The sequence below is a fragment of the Notechis scutatus genome, chromosome 1, assembly GCF_049901735.1.
Source record: "Notechis scutatus isolate UNSWTSFEM ecotype Mainland chromosome 1, rNotScu1.2, whole genome shotgun sequence".
NCBI classification, from domain to species: Eukaryota; Metazoa; Chordata; class Lepidosauria; order Squamata; family Elapidae; genus Notechis; species Notechis scutatus.
Window position 1 is genome coordinate 61,535,915 of NC_142009.1, and position 22,978 is coordinate 61,558,892.

The following is a 22,978-nucleotide window of genomic DNA, read 5'->3' on the forward strand; positions in this document are numbered from 1 at the left end:
TCGGCATGGCCAGCAGCATCCGGCCTGTGGGTCAGGAGTTTGACAGCCCTGCTTTACATCAAGATAAGCATTTGTTTGAGAAATCAACACACTTCTTCTTTACCTACCTCCAAGCATAATTTGTTTCCTTTTACTTCTCCTTCAATTTTGACTATCCTCTTTGCCTGCTCTGGTACCTCTAGGCCCATTTTTATCATACATTTTGTTTCTCGAACAATCTCTAAAATCTTGGGATCAAAATTTACCAGTAACTTTCCAGTTTCAGGGTGACGTACCAATAGTGTAACCTGCAATGCTAAAATCAAATATTGCAATTAGAAACACTTCCCCAAACTAATGAGTCGGCATCATGGTATTATTCAATAGATTAAATGGATTAAATGCAATGGATTAAATGTCTTACCATACTCTAACTGTGAAATCTCTTTCGTCCACGCTGTGTGATAAAGTACCTCAAACTCTACCAATACATAGGAAATTTTATTATATAGTCGAACAACTGCTTTTCCTTCCACACTTGCCAAGATGTCTGAGTTTTTCTGTTAAAACAATGATAATGAAAGAGCTATATATTTGAAATGTAGGTGAATAAAATACTTCTCCTTTCACTAAAGAGTACATTCAGAATACCTATCTCTCAAATTTACCTGTAATCTTGCAATGTTTGCATTTGAAAAACCCTTTCAATATTTTACATATGCCAGTAGCTCACACCATTTCTTCTACGGATAGCATCACAACTTAAATTCAGATAAATGTATCAGTGAGAAACATAAGCATTTTTAATGAGTAAAAGGTGTTTTCTGGAGGAATATTTAAGAAAGTCCAATGAAATTTAAGTTGTGTGGGTGTTCCAATTTGCACTAAAACAAGATAAAAATTATACTTGTCCCAGGTCTTTTGAGACCTAAGACCCAATGCAAATATTAAGCTGCTTAATAAGAGGCAAATCAAGAGCCTGGATTAGTTTTATCAGTTTAAAGAGAACAAGCGGTCTCCAGAATGAGTATGGCACATATTAATTTATCTACAGTAGGAAAAAGAGGATGCACTTCCCATTGTGGGATATGCAAAGCAGGGATAGAATTACCGTCTGTTGGAACTACTTTAATTTGGATTCATTTATTGCTTGCAGGTTGGGACTCAGTGGCCTATGAGGTCATTTTGAAATGTGTAAATTCCATGTGGAATCTATAATATATAATAGAAAGCAATGGGCAAAGGGTCATCTTCAACCTGATCATAGAATAAGGAGGAAAAGTTTAAGCTTTTTCTTCTTAGCCAGAATCACAATGAAGTGAAATTCTTTCCAAGCTAACATTAATTCCATGGATGTCACTCAGAACTAATTTTGTAAGACTAATAGCTGCATTGAGGGATGGCAGCTTTTCAGCACAATTAAAGATAACAAGAGATAGACACTGCAGGGTCATTCAAAATTGTTCCTCCCTTCCTTGTTTTGAAACAAGTTTTTACAAAACTGTAGAAAATAGGGAGCTTGTTGGATTAGGGAAGTAAAACTTTAGAAAAAGCTAGCTTATTGGAGCTTCTTTATTGCATCTGTCAAAGAAGACATGACTACCTAGCAAGCTGGAAGTCTGAAAAGATATTCTGCAATATTCTGTTGCATAATCAATACAATTTATTACCCCAGTATAAGAAGAAAAATAATCCAGATCTATGTAAGAATAGCTGACCTTCCTATCTGAAATGCTTATTTCCACATGCAATCAATTTTGAATGAGAAATAATTTGGACAAAACAACCACCACCATGAATAATACAGTGTTTCTCACAATGCCTAGCACTGTCCTAAACATCAAATCTGTTTGGCTTGGCTGTCTGAAGAGATGCCTGACAAAAGTGAATTATAAGGAAAACAAAACCACATGTGTAAATCATTTTATTGGAGTTTTCTAGCAGTTACACCTTAAAGACCATGATTAATATGGTTCTGTCACAACAGAGTGGAAACTAGATAGCAGGAATATTGCTTTCAAAGCAATTAAATACTGCCCTCCACAGGCTATTCTAAATCATTTTACCAAAATTCATAGCCAGCAACACTAATATGGAAAGACTGTGAAGAACTTGGTGAATCAAGCAGTATTCTCACTGGACTATGAAATCTATTTTGAAAATCATATGTCAGTCTTGTTGTTAACCAATAAGTGGGTGATGACAAACTTACATAAAAATAGTTGATTGGCTCACTTATACGCCTGAAGAGTTGTCTCACCCACAGTATCTTTCCTGCTACTGGTGGCATGTTTCGAGCCAGGGGAGGATTATCCTTTTGTACCTGATAAAGCTATGATAAAACAAAGTCAAGTGTCAAATGAGAATGCCATTAATACTTGAGTTACAAGTCACTCCAGAAGCGTCTGCATAGGAAGGAATGTAATGTACAAGACCAAACCTCTACAGTTTGATGTGCTACAGACAGAATATTTGCAAGAATATTTGCAAAAACATTTCCAAGAATTTCCAACTGCAATGGAGAGCACCAGGCTGGAAGAGGTTTGGATTAGACCATTTTAGCTATTCCAGACAAATCAGGTATAATTTTCAGTAAGGGAGTAAAAAAGAGAGAAAGGCAAGCATGCAAGTGAAAGATTATATATTAGAGCTCATTTACTTGCTAATAACTATGACAATGGAAAATCACCTTAACTCCCTGTTTCCACATTATGGATAGCTTTGAAAATATACAACATTTTGTTTGTTCTCATTTCCAGTTTTTGTTCTGATTTTTAATGCTAATCAACCCGGTTGGCATACCAGCATTTGCAAAGTAGGCAATATGAAATTAACATCTATTATATACACAATGAAGTACATTATAGACATTTCAGTGCTTCTCTGCCTGTTCTATTGCATTCACAATTTTAGATCTCATTACTAGAAGTGAAATCTATGAAAGCAAATTAGATGATTATTATCCTTTTAATTATTTTGGTCTTTGAATAACTATACAAATTGCCGAAGCATTTACTTGTTTAATGAACACACGTTCAGTGACTTACAATGGTGCTGAACAAGTGATAGTTATAATTGGTCTTTTTGCTTACAATTATCACAGCATTCCCAAGGTCATGTGATTGCCATTTACAATTTTCTTTGCCAACACAGGCAATGGGGAAATCCATAGGTGATCAAAAATGGCAACCATGTGACATCCATGTTTAACGACCCATGGTGATTCGCTAAACAATGACAACTGGAAATGTCAGAATTTTTTCACTAAGTGATGCAGTCATCTGATGTACTTTATGACTGTATTGCTTAGCAACAGAAATGCCAATCTCAATTTCTATTGTTAAATGAGGACAACTGTATAGTGTCATTTTAGAAGATATGTGCAATGTAGTTTACAACTTTAAAAGCAAGTCTACCATTTGATTCTACAGACTGCTCATATTTAATAAAGTTTTTATCTTTATTATTTATTCATATTAATATTGAATTATTTCTTCTCTTCCATGAGATGTGCCTTGTATAAAACACTATCAGAGAAAAAAAACATATGTGTATAACAACCCCACATGACTTATTAAAATTTGTCTGTGTGGAGTTAAAGTACATTCCACAAAATTATCACTTAAAACTGATTTTTCCAAGTAAACCTATTCAAATGAACAGATTCTGTTTAATATAAACACATAGTAAATACCTTCTTAGTTGATTCAAGTTCGGCAACATAGTGCTGAAGAATACGCCCAATTGTATATGCAATTTCATTCTGAAGACATGGCATGCTCAATTTCTGAAACCTATAGAGTTCATATTCAAATACACAGAGGTATGGAATAAGATACTGTTGATATAATCAGACTGAGATAAAGGTTTTTTATTTCAAGGGATGCAAATTAGGCTATAAGAACACTAGAAACTATGCTTCCAGAAGATCAACTGTATTAATTTGTTGTAGTAAAATCCACAAAGGTCCCATCACATTATATTGATAAAAACAATTATTACAGCATGCATTTCTATAATAGTTTCATAAGGGGCATTTAATAAAGATTGTTCTTTTCAAAGGAAGCTGTCAGTTTGTTAGCTATGCTAATCATAATTATGAATCAGATAGGAACTGCAGGCATCCAGACAACCTTTAAAGACAATGTGTTAGAGTTTTGTGTAATTATTTCAATTTTTGAAGCTAAATCTGGTAGCTTTTATTATGTGTTCTTTAAATATACATATACATATACATATACATATACATATACATATACATATACACATACATACATACATACATACATACATACATATATATATATATATATATATATATATATATATATATATATATATACATACATACATACATACATACATACATACATAGTAGTTATGGTGAAAGTGCAAAAAGCACTTTCAAGAAAACAACAAATGAAAAAAAAAAAGAAGCCGAATAACATTAAAGACCAAAAAATACCTGATCAAAAAACAAACTTAAGCTTTGTTATTGGCTTACGGTTTTTCTACTACATATAACTTGCTAAATAATTATCTAACTTGCTTTAGCTGGAGGGATATAGACTATTGTGCTACCCTCCTACCAAAAAAAAAAGGAAACAGGATAATGTGGGGCTGCCTTTCCTAGATCAACTGTGAAAACAAACAGCACCAGCCTTTCTTCTTTCACTCTTTACCCAAGTGAAATGCTAATTTAAAATATTTGCTGTACCTCTGAAGCAGTTGGAGAGCATGCTGTGAAGACAAGATTTTTACAAAACAAGCACCCATAAATGTCTGTATTTGGACCTAACAGAAAACAAAACTGAATATTAGTAATTCAGAAATCAATATTCCTTCCAAGAGAGGAAGACAGCCACAGAATAAGAATATAATATTGTTGCATGTAAAGTCGTCGTTTGAGGAAAGAACAACCTGAGGTACATAGAGATGGCAAAGATTTCCATTTCTGGGCCATACCACCAGTGGTGGGATTCAAATTTTTTTACTACTGGTTCTGTGGGTGTGGCTTGGTGGGCGTGGCAGGGGAAGGATACTGTAAAATCTCCAGTCAGAGGTGGTATTTGCTGGTTCTCCAAACTACTTAAAATTTCCACTACTGGTTCTCCAGAACTGGTCAGAACCTGCTGAATACCACCTCTTCATATCACCCCTCCTTAAGAAACCTTCATCAGATCCCACCTGCCCAGAAACCCCTGTCTAGTCCTCACCTTCTTGATAGAAAAGAACAAGACAGGACAGGACGGGACAGAACAGAACAGAACAACAGAGTTGGAAGAGACCCTGTAGGTCTTCTAGTCCAACCCCCTCCTCAGGCATGAAACCCTATACCATTTCAGACAAATGGTTGCCCAAAGCTCTTCTTAAACACTTCCAGTGTTGGAGAATTCACAACTTCTGGAGGCAAGTTGTTCCACTGGTTAATTGTTTTAAATGACAGGAAACCTTTTAGGGAAGGTGGTGGAAAAAGTGATTATTATAGCTCTAGAAGTTCCTGGATGAAATGGATTATCTGGTGTACTTTCAGTCAGGTTTCAGGCCAGTTATGGGATAGAAAGAGAATTGGTTGCACCTGTTAATCTCTGTCAAGGGCAGGATGGAGGTACTGCATCCATCCTTGCCCGCTTTGACCTCTCAATGGCTTTTGATACCATCAACCATGGTATCCTTTTGAGTCAACTGGGGGATTTGGACTGGGCAACAGAGTCTTGCTCTGGTTCAGTTCCTTTCTCCAAGACCAGTCTCAGTTGGTGTTGATAGACAGTGAGAGGTCCAGCCTTTGGCTGCTCCTTTATGGGATACTATAGGACTTTGTACTCTCTTTGTTCCTTTTTAACAACTATGCTGGGTGAAAACATCTGTCACCATGGCCTGAGCTATCATCAATATGCCAATGATACTCAACTCTATATCTCCATCCCAGATGATCCAAGTGATGCCACGACTGCCCTTTGTGGTGCCTGGAAAAAGGGTCTGTATGTGAGACACTTGAACCCTGGCTATGGATGTGTAATACCTCAGGCTTCAGAGGTTTATCATCTTTAATGGGTGGGATTGCATTACCCCAGATAGACTGATGTGCAACATGGAATCTCCTAGACTCACAACTCCTGATCAAAGAGCAGGTGGCATTTGTGACTAGAAGAGCCTTTGTATGACTTCATGTTGTTATGTATAACCAGTTGCACCATTTTTTGGATCATAAGGCTCAGTCACTCATGCTCTAGTCATCTCTCATTTGGATTACTGCAATGTGCTCTTCATAGGGCTATCCTAGAAGAGTATATGAAAATTACAATTGGTTCAGAATGTAACATCACTGTTACACAAGCTGCACTGGTTGCTGATCTGCTTCTGGGGCCAGTTTTAATGGATTGCTTATTACTGTTAAGGCCATTTATGGCATAAGTCTAAGATATCTGAGGAACCATCTTGTTAATTGTGAGCTGCCCAGTTATAGGTATGAAATGGACAGCCATTTACATATATAAAGTAAAATAAAATAAATTTATTCACTTAGCAAAAATACTTCAAACCTTATTGAAAAACCATATAAACAGCTTGTCAAATCTGGGAGTTCAAGTACAGATCATCAGGCTAACCAAGGAAACCACAACTTCACAGCCTGTCCTAATCTGAATTAATAACATTTTTCATATCTGAGTTGAATTGAGATATTTATGTGACCTACCTCTAAATTTTCAATTTTTGTCATGAAATCTGCAAAGTCTACATCAAATTCTGTTTTCCGTGGGTCAAGAATATCGTATTTCTTTTTTTGAACACTTTGGTAGATATTTTTGAATTTAATTGCCATAATATCAATTCCTTCAATGGTAGACATATTCAGTGCAGAAAAAGTCTGAACAACTGTTATCATCTCTGTTATCTAAAATCAGAAAGGTTGTTTTTTCAAGTATTAACTATGGTTTCTCTTAATATTATAATTTTCTTAAATGAAAAGTTTTGCACAAAATCATCAAACATCAGACAAAAAAAATCAGACATTACTATATTGTAAATACTGTACACCTAAGATGACTTATATATTTTTTCTAGGAAAAGAATCAACTTTATTTTTCAATTACAGCAATTACAAAATACAGAGCTGAACTGATTTAATTAATCTATGATTGACAACTATTGTCATATTTTATCTTAAGCCATCTTTTCAAAATTATCCTTATGCTTATTCTTAATCTGATTTGTATAGTCATCCATTTCATCTAAGCAATACTGAGCAGCTCATAACAGGTTGAGGTATGCTCAGTACCTAGTATTCACTGAATTTAGTCATATTATAAAAACCAAACACTTCAAATATATTCTGTGCTCCTGGAGACAATGGGGACCCTCTCAAGTGTCCAGAAGTAAGTAAGGAATTAATAAAATTTATTCAATCTCACATTTTGTTTTATTGCCTGCCTAATGTTTTTTTAAGTAAAGAGTCATGTGTGAAAAGCTTGTCTTTGATAGCAGCAGTGATGGGACAAGTTATTTCTTTTTGGCCTTATTAAATCCTTACCTTCCTTCCTTCCTTCCTTCCTTCCTTCCTTCCTTCCTTCCTTCCAGTTTTCATTTTTTAAATCAATCCTTATTATGACTTTCTCATTCTTTTCTGAAAATCCTCCCATTTCCATTCTGAGCCACTTATTCACACATTAGGTTACAGAATTACCACCATGAAATACTTTATTTCAGGTTGAGTTGAAATGATCTGTATCCTGAATCACCAACTAGGTTCAAACCAAATCTAACTGTTGATGTCTATCTCTAGTATCTGTCTATACTACTGTCAGTTGTTGCACTAAGCCCTGGCTTGAAATACAACCAGGCTGTTACATACTTTTGCTGTAGTATACCAAAGAAGCTCCATATTTAAAAGGCAAACTTTTTCATCATGAATCTTTCTATCAGCCTGAAGTGTTATATCCTAAACCACAATGAGAATTAAGGAAAAGTTAGGCAAAAGACTGGGATTTTCTAAAGAGTACTTACTTTTTCCAGCCTTTTGCAGAAAGCTTCAAATTTGCCAAAAATGTACATCTCAGATACTTCAAAAGTCTTCTCCCCTGAAGTTTCCAAAATTTGTTTTCTTGTTTTATGAAAACTTTTCTGATATTCTTTAAACAAAAAAATACAGTCCTAAAATGTTAAAAAAAACCAACAACATTATGCAGCAATTACTATCAGAGTGTGATTAGTAAGATTACTTAGAGCCTTATGATTACAGTGGATAAAAATTCAATAAATCTAATGTATACATATAATTTATTGTAGGAAAAAAGCCCACCATTTACAGATCTTTTACAAAGAACTTTTACAAAGAATCCCCCAAGGCAGTGTTCGAGGACCAACCCTCATACTCTACATAAATGACTTCTGTGATCATATTGAGCAACTGCGTTCTCTTCGCTGATGATGTAAAGCTGTTCAATACCACAGACAATACTACTACCCTTCAAAAAGACCTCAACTATGTATCAGAATGGTCAAACAAATGGCAACTTCAAATCTCAACAAACAAATGTTCTGTCTTACATATTGGCAAAAAAAAATCAGAAAATAAAATACAAGCTGAATAGTCATGACCTTGTTGATGATCCATGCTCTGTAAAGGACCTTGGAATACTCATCTCTAATGATCTAAGTGCTAGCGCCCACTGTAACTACATAGCCAAAAAGGCATTAAGAGTTGCTAACCTAATCCACTTCCAGTTTGCTAGCCTTCAGCGGCGGCAGGGATTTGCCATTGTGCGATCCCTGCTGCGTTCACCGCCAAGGTTCCCCCGATCCATTTGGATCTGGGGGATACAGCTGCCCTGTAGAGGCAGCAGAAGATAGGGGATCCGGCAAGGGGTTTGGGGTGCCGCAAACCCCTCCCCAGCCAAGCTAAACTCCCTTTTCCCAAGGCGGAGGAACGGCGGTCAGCAATGGCCGCCACGAAGAAAGCTGCAGCCGGGTAAGCAAGTGCAGGAGGGAGAAAGCTGAAAGAAAAGTGAAAGTTGCCTTTAACTGGGACAAGACGGGAGAAAGTGACTTGGAACCTTGAAAGCTGTTAAGTATCTATTGTTCCTTGCGAGAGTTACAAGCTGCGAATACCTTAAAGGGAAAAGTTTTTTTTCTTTGTTCGACTCTCCTTCCTAAAGTGAGAGCGGAAAAAAAAAATCTTTTTGGCTGTGAGTGGGAAGGGAGAGTGAAAAAAAAAATCTGAGCAAAATTTGAAAATAAGGAGAAGATTGCCTAGAATTGCAAAGAGTTTAAAAACTTCCAAAAAATATATTTGAAAAGGATTTGTGATTACTTTAACCCCAGAAAGAGAAAGTCAAGAAGAAGAAGGTATCTAAAAGAAACAGTCTGTTTGGATTGTTTGGTGATTTTGGAACCTTTGGAAATTACTTCTGATTAAATCATCTGGGTGGTTGTTTGGAAAAACCTTTTCTCTACACAATGGCATCATCTATGGATGAATTGGAACTTATATATCAAAAATTTGAAAGAGAAAAACAAGGAGGGGAAGATAGAAATGGCGGTTTATATTTATGTGAAGCAGAATGAGGATAATGGGGACAAAGAAGAAGAAGAAGCCATCTTTGATGAGAAAAGGACTTTGATTGGAGAAGGGAAAAAGCGGAGGTCTTTAAGATCTGGAAAAACAGCCCAAAAAGAGAAGAATAAGGTGAAAAAGGGACATTATGTTAAGAAACAACAGAAAGGGGGAAAGCAGAATAAAAGGGAGGTGGGGAGACAAGGGGTTAAAGAGGACAAGGAGAAGAAGAAGCAAGGGAGAAAGGAAGGGATGAGAAGCCTTAATGGTGGGGAGCAAGATATTAAGAAGCAAAAGTTTTTCAGAGATAATGGATAAGTCTTATTGTTAATGGGATTCTAGAAAGGTACATAAGATTGCATTTTTATATCTGTATTTAGAAGTAATTATAGAAAATTAGAAATAATATGTAGTTTAAAATGTGATAAAATATTCAACATAAACAAGTGAAATTTTTGTTAAGAAAAAGGGAGTACTGTAATGAAATATGATTCAAGATTGTGATGTGGGGGGGGGTAATAATTGTGGAAAGCATAAGTGCTCCCACAAAGGCATGATATTCAATTGAAATGGATAAAATGTTTAAGATATAAATGATTATTAATATTAATAATTAGAAGATGGTATATTAGCAAACCCTTTGTGAAATGAGATTTGAAGTAGAAGAAGGAGGAACATTTCAATGAAATATTGAGCTATAATATGTGATGTGGGGGGAATAATTTTGAAAAATAGGGCTCTCATAAAAGCATGTGATTTAATTGAAAAGTAATGAGTTAAACATCTATGTTTAGATATGAATGAATATTAATATTAATGAATAGATTTGTATTATTTTGATAATATAGTATAATTTTAGAATGTACCAGACAGAATCCCAATGTATGTTATGTATTTTATATTAAGTACTATAAATATAGGGGGAAAAGATAAAGGCATCATACTCCATATAGTGTATAGGAGAGGTACTTCTTTTTTTTTAAAGAAGAAAAATAAATGATTGGCTGGAATAGAACAGACAAAGAATAATAAATATTACGATATGAATTGAGAGGAGATAAAAAAAATTGAGAAAATTTAAAGGAGAGGAGAAGTTATATAGAAAATTGAAAATGTAAAGAAGATATGAAATGGTATGTAAAATGAATATGAAATTGAATTTGTGTCTGTACCAAGAGTTTTAACCCGGGATTAAGCAACTTTCAGAAAAGAGATTTTTTATATTTTTATGTTTTGTGTTTATGTGTATTTATGTATTGTTTGTCTTGAAAAATAAAACTTGTTTTTTTTAAAAAAAGAGTTGCTAACCTAATCCTACGTAGCTTTTTCTCTGGTAATATCACACTACTAACTAGAGCATACAAAACATCGAATACAGCTCATCAGTCTGAAACCCACATTACGTATCTGATATTAGCACAGTTGAGAAAGTCCAGAAATATTTCACAAGAAGAGTTCTCCACTCTTCTACTCGTTGCAGAATACCTTATGCCATCAGACTTGAAATTCTAGACCTAGAAAACCTTGAATTACACCATCTTCGGTCTGATCTAATTATGGTATATAAAATCATACATTGCAATGACTTGCCTGTCAATGAATACTTCAGCTTCGACCATAACAACACAAGAGCACACAATAGATACAAACTCAAGGATAACCGCACCAAACTTGATTGCAGGAAATACGACTTCAGCAATAGAGTGGTCAATGTCTGGAATACTCTACCCGACTCTGTGGTTTCTTTCCCAAACCCCAAAAACTTTAAACTTAGACTGTCTACTATTGACCTCACCCATTTCCTAAGAGGTCTGTAGGGGGTATGCATAAGCGCACCAACATGCCTACCGTCTCTGCCCTATTATTTCTTTATTTTTCTTATATGTACCCATTTCATGTATTCATAATTATGTATATGCTTATACCTATTATCTGGTAAGTGATTGACAAATCAAAATAAATAAAAACATAAAAACTTTTCAATTAGAACTTGATTTTAGGCTTGTATCTTCATATTAATATTTTATCTGGTTTAATGCTGTCAACTGAAATATGAAGAAATCTAAATCTGTTTTAGATCATAGAAGCAAGCAGAATCTTTTGAAGATAATTTTTTCTTAGCCTACATAATAAGGTTCCTATACTGATTGCTAATAATTTCTTGCTAATTAAGGGAAAATATTGACAAGATGCTTACTATTTTCTAATAATTCACAATTGATTTCTTTTAATTTCCAAGCATAAAGATTATGAAGTGCAATACTATAGTAAATCTCCAGAGGCCTAATTAAGCAGAAAACTCCACATTGGAATTGTTTTTAATAAACAATCAGGTAAATTATGGCTTTGTATGAATTTAGCTAATAACATTAATGAGAGTTCATGATAATAAGTTAGCTAACATGAAAACCAAAATCTTGTTTTATAGCGGTTATAAATCATGCTAATTCCTTTATAGGGATTCAGTAGGGAGCAGAAACAATACCGCTGAAAATATATACGACATTACAAACATACCTTAATTTTCTGAATTACTGTTGGAGTATCCTGTTCCCATACACGGCTATATCCTCCATCAGTAATATATGCTTTACATGCTGTGACCATCTGATTTGTAACCTATTGTATTTTTAAAAAGGAAAAAATATACATAGTTTTTTATATCAAAGTTCAGCATTTCACCTTCAGCATTTCCAGAACCTTGTATATAGCTAGTTATTTAGATGTGCTGTCCCATTAACAGTAAAAAAATAAATGGCCACAGTTTCACAGCAACTGCTTATCTAATGACAAACCAAAAGGAATCTAATCATCAGTACTTGTGGGCAGTGGGATCCAAAATTTAAAAGAAACTATTCCTACAAGTACCTTGTTATCTTTCAAGATGTTATAATGAAAACAAGCTTGCATCAGACTACGGTCTCAGTCTGTTCTTAAACCATTGTGTTATGCCTGAGATTATCACAAAAACCGTATAATTTACAGTAAAATAACTTCTTTAAAAATCATTATTTTATTACATAAATCCTAAAGACAAGAGGGTGCCTGAAAGCTTTAAAAGTCATACTAATAGATTTACATCCGAACCAGATTCCACCTTTGATGGCACAATAAACAAAGATGCATGTTCTGCAGTGTGACACCATCTCTTCCTTGCATTTAGTTATTCCACAACTAAATATACTATGTGTGCACACATATGAATATTTTCCAATGAGAAGACCAAGCCAAGAAGATCATCCAGAAGTGGTATTCAGCAGGTTCTGACCAGTTCTGGAGAACCGGTAGCGGAAATTTTAAGTAGTTTGGAGAACTGGCAAATACTGCCTCTGACTGGAGATTTTACAGTATCCTTCCCCTGCCACGCCCATCAAGCCACGCCCACAGAACCAGTAGTAAACATTTTTGAATCCCACCACTGAGATCATCTTATTCAGTTTATTAGAATATTCTGATAAAAAAAAGATTCCTCTCATTCAAAGAGGGGACAGTGAGAACAATCAACCAATGGAACAGCTTGCACTCAGAAGTTGTGGGAGTGTCATCACTTGAGACTTTCAAGAAGAGATTGGACTGCCATTTGTCAGAAATGGTGTAAGGTCTCCTGCTTAGGCTTGGACTAGATCAGGGGTCCCCAACCACCGGTCCGCGGACCGGTACCGGTCCGCGGAACAACTCCTACCGGGCCGCTGGCTTGCTGGGCGGCGCCATCTTTTTTTCATGAAAAAGTGCTTCCGTGAGCTTTTCTGGGTAGAAAGCTCACCGGAAGCACGTTTCATCAAAAGATGGCGGCGCCAGCGCTCGGTGAGCTTTTCCGAGTAGAAAGCCATTTCTACCCGGAAAAGCTCATCGAGCGCTAGCGCGCCATCTTTTTGATGAAAACGTGTTTCCGTGAGGTCACCGGAAGCACTTTTTCATCAAAAAAAGATGGCGGCGCCCAGCTGATGCTGGTACCGGGCCGCGGCGCCCAGCTGATGCCAGTACCGGGCCGCGGCGTCAAAAAGGTTGGGGATCACTGGACTAGTTGACCTACAAGGTCCCTTCCAACTGTGATTATCTGTTATCTGTTAACCAGATCCTTAGCTTACATTCCATTTTATAGCTAACACATCAAAAAAAAAAAAAAATGCAAGAAAAAAGTTGATTGGATGAGATAAAGGTAACCTCCCCTTTGAATAGGAAATCAGTTACATGTACTCAAATATGTTCTATGTATGTCCATTTAAATGAGCTCTGATATCAGAAGGGTATAAAATGTAAGATGTTAATGAGGGAAAAGTTTTTTGGGACGCCAATTAGCACTAACAAACATTCTCTTATCAGAAGATATTTGCCAGCCATCCTTTCTATGGTTTATCTTTTTAGTTTGGGAATGTTACAAGCTATTGATTAATCCATATAGCAATAGGATAAAAAGTTTTCCTACATTCCAGTCTGTAATGTTTTTTATCATTTTAAAATAGAGAGAGAGAAAAGATATATTTAAGTACAAAGTTACTATGTTAGTTAACAAGTTATAAAATCCATGTCATGTGTGCCCCTCAGTGCTCTTGAGAAATGGCTGCTGTGTAAGTAGCAATTTCTTGTTCATATATACAATGTTTGCAAGGGGGGGGAAATAGCCCATTATTGGTCTCCTAGAATGCCACCTAGCACATCTCTAACTCCCAGAAAACTCTCTCTGCTTAACCTTTCTCCCCTCCCACTTCCTTTGTGCTCCCTTCCAAAGAGATGACTAGATAGCACTGGCTTATTTTAATTTTCCAAGAAAGTGGCTGTGAAGCTGGAGACTTGCTTTCAAGCATGACACCTTTTTAAAATTAAATGTTTTAAAATATAACTTTAAATTAAAATGTGAAAAAACAAACAGAGAGGAAGTCCGGTTGAAGCCAAGGAAAATGATGTCTGCTAATACTTGAGCAACCTCAGGTGACCTATTGAGTTTTCATATGGCCCTTTGGCTATTTAGAGTGAATATGTATTATTAGATCTTGCAATACATATTGTTGTTTAATGATACACTTACCAGCAGATATAAAACATTGAAATATACTGTATATAACAGAAAACTATAGTCAACACTGAGGCTTGCACAACATACTTATGTTCCGAGTGCTCTCCAGTCCTCTGATTAAAAGCACTTACTTTGATAAAGAGAGATGTCATTTTTTCAGAAGTATTGTAATATCTGGAAACACTATGAATCATTCTTATAGCATTAATCAAATTCTGTATTCCGTGGGCCATGGAAACCTAAGAGAAATATTTTGTAGAATTGAGCTTGAAAGATGGCATACTTTAAACTACCAGGTGGGACTGACAATGGGTGCAAGAGGGAGATGGCTGTTTTCGGAACAAGTCTAAATTCCTAATGCCTAAAATGAGAAGTGCCAAGGTGAAGAATTTTTCATTGCAGTTAAAAGCCAAATTTCTGGATTCAGTTACTGTCCCCCATTTTCTTTGCACTCAACAAACAGTTTTTAAAAAAGTAAATCTTCATTTTGGAATCACTCTTCTAGTCCAAGAAGCATTAAGGCAATTTACAATAGACCCATAAAAATAATAAAACATAACTTCTTAACAAGTAAATTATAAACTATTTTCAAGTACCGTATATACTCGAGTATAAGTCTACCCGAATATAAGCCGAGGCACCTAATTTTACACAAAAAAACTGGGAAAACTTATTGACTCGAGTATAAGCCGAGGGTGGGAAATGCAGCAGCTACTGGTAAATTTCAAAAATAAAAATAATTAATTTGGGAAACGATCTCACTATCATGAAAGGTTTAATTGATTCACTAACCCAAAAGAAGAAGATGATGATGACAGCGGGAGGCAGGAGTCACTCTCTTCCCCTCCCTTGGAGGCCCCCTGAGTCAGGAGTCACTACCGCCGGCACGGCCCCAGTCCCGCCGCCTCGGGAAGGGAAAGGCAAAGCGCTTTTTGCCTTTCCCTTCCCGGCTGGGGCTGTTGGGAGTCGCTGCCGCCGGAGGCCGCGACTCCACACCATTTTTTTTCCAGAGGGGAATCTGACTCGTGTATAAGCCGAGGGGGATTTTTTCAGCACAAAAATTGGGCTGAAAAACTAGGCTTATACTCGAGTATATACAGTATCTTCTTTTCTATTTCATATGAATGCATTCCAGGTTCTTCTTTCAATCTGGGTTATACTTTGGATTATTGTTTGTTTCTTCCTTATTTTAGATTCCTATCTACAACCGAGTCTTGATAATTAATTTAAATCTACAGTATCAATAGAAAGATGTAAGTCATTAATTAATAATAATTGCCCCTAAAAGTCAGATATTTTGTGACACTAGAATATCTAGACTATAGTTAGATTTAGAATCTTCTGCTTATGATATACATTTTAAAGCCATTTATTTTAGTGCATGTATGTAATAGAAAATGTAACTACATAATATACACAAAACTGAATGCAGATGTCTTCAAAATTTACTCACTAAATCGTAATTATAGAGTGGCTGACAAACTTTTTCAAGTGTATATAGATATCTAACATTATCCTTGGATTCATTTGCTGTATCTGTTATTCTGGCGTCCAGTTCTCGCCATAGCTATAGTAAAAACAAAATGTTTAACTTTTAAAACACTGAAATAAAATGTGCAGAATTCATGTAGTAGAAATATAATTACATTCTAGCTATACTTGGAATGAATAAATAAATAAATAAACAAACAAATACATAAATTTAAAATCCTACAGATCCAAATACTTGGTAACTACATTTCATTAATAAATTATGTAAAGAAAATTATTTCATTTTACCACCAGTGATTGCACTCACTGTGAGACTAGGGATTATACTGTATATGCAGCAAGACTATATTGTTTACTTATTAAATACATTTATATAGCTTCCCATCTATCAGAAAGAACAGTGAGCAGAATGAAAACTTTTGAAACAACAAACAAATTTGAGGCCTCACAAAACTCACATCATCCACCAGGCACCTCATGTCAGTTCTATCCACATACTGACACCAGCACCTTGGGGAAAAGTTTTAGTATTTTTCCTGAAGGCCTTTAGGGTCAGGATCATGTATATCAGGGCTAGTGCCATGACAGAATAGTCATGCTGACTTGCAAGTTGTTCTGAGTGCTAAGGCAGCATAACAATATATTAGGATATTGCCATGCTATACTAATGCACTCATGTAGACTGAAGGGGAACACTTTCATACTGGGGAAGTGGTGTTACAATGCACTCATGCATTTCTACACAGCTAATTCAAGGATTGTGGAAATGCAATACAAAAAATGGAAGGGCATCTGCTTACAATGTTGTCTGCTGAGAGGAGTGGCAACCCATTGCCTGTCTCACCAAACCTCTAGGCTCTATAAACTGTTTTAATTTAGTCATCAGAAGTTGGACTTGGGATTTCCAAAAAATGTTAATACTCATATCTGAGTAAAGTTGCCATAAGTCAGCCCCAATTTTCGGAAATAAACCAATTACCCCATATAATGGCAGTAATATCAAACAGTCAACCAAATCATATTGCTGTCACATGCAATTCTGGCACTTAGAGAAATATCTGCATTACATCTGAATGCTAGGACATGCACAGAGACCACAAGGCAGTAAATTTAAGCCTAACTTTTGAAGAGTCGAGGCTTTGTGCCAAATACTATGTCTATTTAAACTCTATCCACTCCACATTTCCAAGCAGACATGTTAGATAAGTAGATTTATTGTGGAGAATTAGAAGCTATCCAACCAGCAGTCACCCAGTCTTCCTCTCTATGTATCTGAGGGCCCAGCTTTAAATTGTGGATCTGTTTCTCCCATATTTTCTTTACTCGGCCTTGAAAGCACTCTCCTTTATTTACAAAATAACTTTGATGTGAGAATCAGATTCTCATCTCAACTACATGGCCCTTACATCTAGATCATAATTTATGTGTCATACCATTAGATTGTGTAATCATTTTATTTGATTAAATTAAAACAATTACTTCTTCTGAAATGCATGCTTATGAGAGTGTCACAATTTTAATACATGTTAGCAATTAGAGGTGCATCAGACAAATATAGCAGTTTAATTTTGAATCAATTAAACTCAATGGAAAAAGTGTAATACTCCAAACATGTGATAACATGTTTATGAAGTTAAAGAGGTACAGAGTGAAGCTTTATCTTGATGGTTGCATGTAATTTTCCTGGCAGAATATGAATGTGTTTTTTTAATTTGGTTGTTTTCAACTCCCCAAATTAGTCTACGGTAGTAAAATTTTCTAGTAGCCTCCCATCCAAGTTGAAGACAGGCCCAACCTGTTTAACTTGTTTAAATCATCCTGGGATGGTTATGTATTGCCTCTTACCACAGATTTTCATAGAGATTATATTATTTTAAAAAGAGAATGGGGATATATTGAAATTGACTGTATAAACTCATTAAAACCTCATTTTTAAAAAAATGAAAAACCCAACAACTAAGAATTACCTTTATAATTTTGGAACGTGAAACATTGAGAACATTTATGACAGATTTGCAAGGTTGTCCTTTAATCTGCTCAATAATAAAATTAAATTTGGCAGACATACGCTTCCAGTGCTCTAATTCGGTAAGTGGACCTGAGTCATCAGCTTCCTTTCTCATTTGTTCACTCTCAATCAAAACCTGCCAATGTTAAATTTGAACAAGATAAATATCATGTCTGTGTTGCTATGTCCCATTCAAGACTGTCACACGACATTTTTTTGTTCCATTCTTCCAACGGGGTCTGCGGGCCCTGCCTGCTTTCCTCAGAAAAATGAGGGCTGGCATACAGTACCATGCTCCAAGCTGCATTCCAAGCTACATGTAGACAAAGGGTGAGGCTTGCAGTGTTATGCTGTTGCACCACTCTGATCCCTGTGCCTCCAGCACAGAAACCACTGCCTTCATTTTGCAACTTAAGCTGAAGAGCACAAAAGTGTTTTAGAAACAGAGTGCTTCTGTTCCTTGCTATCAGAACTTCCTCATCATCATCATCACGACCACTATCTTCATCAGAGCTAATAGTTTGCTGCTTTTTTAAGATATCCAAAATTAGCTCCTTGAAATCCCTATCTTTGGCTGCCATGTTCAATGAATATAATATTGGCTGTAATAATATTTGATTTGCTGAAACATAGTTGTGTATCATTCAGGCTATTGGCCCTTACAACAGCTCCAAGAGTGAATGTGGCACCAACTCATTTTGATACAAAATAACAGTTTCTTATCTTGATCAAACCACCTTCCTAAAACTTCAGGGTAAAATCACAACATAAGCAAATGACTGGTTAGTCTAGAAAAGATTCTTCTTTAAAACCAGTTTTCATCCACTTGGAACTGTCACACATACAATTCCAACTACCTCAATTCCAACTACTGCCGGCCTTAAATGCAAACTACTCAATGCAAGAAGCCTCGTGAATAAAATACCTGAATTTCTCATCCTCCTAAATATGGCTAACTTTGACATTATATTTGTCTGTGAAACATGGCTCAATGCATCTCCCCCGACTCCATTACCACAGTAAGAGACTATCATGTTTACCGATCAGATCGTGAAAATCGTCGAGGAGGTGGTGTTGCTATCTTCTATAAAAAATCCTTACATCTAAAAAATATCCAAGTTACCCAGGGCTTGCTCTTCCTGAGACCATCATCTGTGAACTATCCTTAAATATCACAATTCGATTCTTACTATGTTACAGAGCACCTGATTATGACATGAACATGTAAACAAGCTAAATACATTACTAACATGGGCTGCATCCTGCCCATACCTTTTATCTTTCTTGGTGATTTCAATCTACCTCATATTGACTGGACCCTAAATGATTGTACAACTGAAATCATACACACAACCTTCTACAATGCTACTACAAATCTGGGACTGGAACAACTAGTAACCAACAACACTAGACTAAACAACTGCCTCGATCTCATCTTCTGCAAAAGTTTGAATTTAATTTATGGAATACAAACTAAAGAACCCTTTTCAGTAGCGACCACAATATGATTGACTTTTGTCTCAACATAAAAATACAGGAACTGTGCCTGTATTTTATAATGTGATTGGCTACCACAGTGAATAATTCTGTGCTGAAAAAGATGCCTCAGAAATGCCTTCTTCGTGGCTCTTTTTTCTAACTGTTTCTCATACATACTCCTCTGCTTAGCTAAGTTGCTTACTTGCTCAATTTGCTTGTACCATATCATAAGTGCATCCTCCAACTGATGTATAATATCAGGGTTGGCAGCTGCTGCTGTCACTTCCTCAAAAGACTGGAATTTGGAAAAATCCATGTTATCTATTTTTTTCAGTTGAACAGTTCCCTGGATGCTCACTCTAGCACCTTTGTATAATGAGAAAGAACATTTTCAGATTCTAACATTTGTTTCCTGGGCTGTTTCATTACAACAGTTTGCATTCTAGGAAAAAACATGTAAGAGGTCCTTTTTCCAAGCCTTTGAACATTCTCAGGTGGTGCTATTATGAATGAAAGGATGGGGGGAGGGAGGCAGGGAAGAATCCTACCTCAAAGATACAAATATATATAGACCGCAGCTTTCCAGAATCTAGGCAGTTAATTTGAGTGCTAAGAGTCTGATTTCACAGGGTTATAAGTGGAAGATGCCAGAAGCAGAAGAAATGGGATCCTCAGAGTAGCCTGAGAGATAGTGTTGCAGATCACAGAAGAGATAAAGTGACTCCTTAAGAGGTGTTGCAGTGTCAGTAAGAAAACCAGAATTGGAGATCTCCAAAGGATTGGGGGAGGTTGTCTCAAAAGCAAAAAGTGAAGCTCAGGACTCAAGAAAGTATAAAAATGTATGGAGCTGGGTATGCAAGTCTCAGACACAGCTACAACTACAACACACATAAATGCTGAGGGTGAAAGGAAAGGTACAAAAAGGTTTAACCTGGATGCATGGCTAGGAAAATGAGAAAAAGGAAATGATGAGTCCAGTAAGAGACAGCCTCAAGAATTAAATGGATAAAAATTTTAAAGTAATGGGAGGAGAAAGACCGAAAAAGTAAAAGGAAGAAAACATAAAGCATTAAGAGCTGTGGTTCAACACACATATATAACTACTTAACATATTAAGTACTTAATATATTATTATATAAGTACAACAGTTTTGCTTAAAATCTAAGAAAATGAATATTCATACTGTTGTCAGAGAAAATCCAGAGGAGGAGCTCAACGGGAAAGTTTTAACAATGTATCTGTCTTATTAAACAGATTGTCATAGGAATGTGATATACAGGGACAAATAATTTCTTAGAATTGACAGTGAATATAACGCAAACATGAATTGCTTTAGATTACCTCTCTACAATTTTAGGAATGCCTTTGGAGTAAGACTCGTCTCTTGGTTAAATGCACAAAAATCAAGTACAATATTTGATTTGTGGAAGTTATCCCTACTTGTAATCATATGATACTGGCTCACTCCAGTTTATTATTTCAGTCAGTCTTATGATGACTTTTCATGTACTAAAAAACAATCAGCTTCTCATATTTGACACAAGAGAGCTATGATGTGTAAACTTTATAGTATTATGTTCTTCCCAACTCTACTTGGGAGAATACATTTAATATGATCGGACAAAGTTTTAATGATCTTTAGTGAATTCCCAGAAAGATGCCTGAATTTTAAAAAGGGGACAGAAAAAATATGCTATTCATTAGCCAATCAAATCTTCCAGATCTTCTTTTCTATCCACATCAGCAGTTCTTTTGGCTAGGCAGGATAGGAATAAGTCCTGTCCTGACTAGCCAATGATATAATATGTTGCAACCAGATATTAGACAGTACAACAACTTATCAATTATTTTAAAAATTAAAATGGAAGGCTCGGCTTATTTGTCTGTTTGATCTATTTGATCTTACCATCCAAAAATGCCAAATATCTGTTCAAGGTTTCAATGAAACTTTGTTTCTCAAGTTCTCCCTGCTTGGTTTGATTTAAAGCACCCCAATTGCTTGTGCCAAGAACAGCAGGCAGAAAAACTGTTGACAAGGTATTTTTGATGGCAAGCAAAAGGCCTTCACTTCCATCCAATGATGAATAGTATATGTCCTAAACAGGGAAGATTAAAAGACTATGGTTATTAGATGTGGAAATAATCAAAAAAACTATTATGCAATAATATTTGGCATTTAAAAATAAATATAACGCTTTCATTAAAAAAAGATTTATGTTGCAATGAGAATTTTTTCTCCTTGTATTTCGTTCTACGTAAATTATGAAGAATGTTACAGTTGTTCTGTTCACATACTCTATGAACGTATTGTTAATACATTAACAATACAAATACATTATGGCTTTTTGTAATTTGTAAACCCAGACACTGTAACATTACACCAACCCACTGGCATTTACAGGATAGTTTGGGGTTCAGATGTGGAAGTGTGTATTGCAATGTCATAATGCAATCCATGTGGCTTGAATGTTTACATCTGACACGAGGGCCCAAGAGCAAAGAAAAAAAAAGTGGTACTTATGTGGTTCAAACCAAATAACTATGCACTCATTCACCAAGAATTAAGATTCTTTATAATTTATGGGCCTTATTTCTATTATTCTCCTTACAAATTTGATGATCTTGCTTTTTTGATGGGAGGCAATAATGAGAAAGAAAACAAAAATACCTCATGCATTGTCTTAATGTTCACAGGCAAGTCATTTCTAGCACGTACAAAATATAAGCACTGTCCTTTGAATTTGTCATGAGATTCATCTACGTACAATTTCATCATTTTAGTTCCTTTCAGAATACCTGGAATTGCTCTCCCACACTCTGGAAATGAAAAAAAAAAAAGATAAAAATCATTTTATCTTTTTAAAATTGATTTTATTATAATTTCCACAATTGTTGTGAGCTGCCCAGAGTTGTTGAGAGTAAGGCAGTTGAATAAATAGTTGCTTTTGCTGCTGTTGTTAGGCTAAGTTTAGCTGCGGTGGAATTACTTTGGCAATTCCTTTGATTAGGGTATCAAATTTTTCCTAGCTATCTTTTCATCAAATCACTGCTATGTAATAAATACACTGATTTGTACAAAAGAAGTACAGCAGCAGTGCACATACCCTTGGAAGAACTGATGGATTAGGTTGGGAACAGCTTCCCTTGGGCAAAAATTTCAACTAAAAGTTGACATCAACTTGTCAGTCAATCAAAATGTATAGGTCCTTGGCTAGTCATATTAACTTATATTTACCCTCAATCTATAATTTAAATCTGTCCTATGCTGATCTCTCATGTACTGCAAAAAATTGACTGTTAATAACAAATATATTTTCTAAAATATAGAATATAAAGCTTTGAAAAAAATAATTCATGGAAAACATTTATATTAATGCTATACCCTCATATAATTCAGGTTATATTTAAATTCCATGGCACCTCTAAAATTAATATTGAGCGTGAATTTCCAAGC

The 22,978-nt window shown here is 35.6% G+C and overlaps 1 protein-coding gene across 2 annotated transcripts in view; it reads right to left on the reverse strand.

The window, feature by feature from the left end:
* DNAH8 (dynein axonemal heavy chain 8) overlaps positions 1-22,315 on the reverse strand; it is a 127,608-nt gene extending 105,293 nt beyond the window's left edge. Inside the window, exons 1-14 of one of the 2 annotated variants that reach the window (XM_087952510.1) lie at positions 22,193-22,315; positions 21,431-21,620; positions 19,727-19,890; positions 18,005-18,181; positions 16,000-16,113; positions 14,678-14,785; positions 12,050-12,151; positions 7,984-8,130; positions 6,677-6,874; positions 4,697-4,773; positions 3,674-3,773; positions 2,192-2,311; positions 404-539; positions 108-295 (exon numbers count right to left, since the gene is read on the reverse strand). In XM_087952510.1, the coding sequence (XP_087808636.1) occupies positions 108-295; positions 404-539; positions 2,192-2,311; positions 3,674-3,773; positions 4,697-4,773; positions 6,677-6,874; positions 7,984-8,130; positions 12,050-12,151; positions 14,678-14,785; positions 16,000-16,113; positions 18,005-18,181; positions 19,727-19,890; positions 21,431-21,620; positions 22,193-22,300 (1,929 nt within the window). In that variant the 5' untranslated portion in view covers positions 22,301-22,315. Of the gene's footprint in view, positions 1-107; positions 296-403; positions 540-2,191; positions 2,312-3,673; positions 3,774-4,696; positions 4,774-6,676; positions 6,875-7,983; positions 8,131-12,049; positions 12,152-14,677; positions 14,786-15,999; positions 16,114-18,004; positions 18,182-19,726; positions 19,891-21,430; positions 21,621-22,192 lie in introns of those variants that run through there. The other variant, XM_087952516.1, reaches the window with a different exon arrangement.
* Between the last annotated feature and the right edge of the window lie 663 nt (positions 22,316-22,978).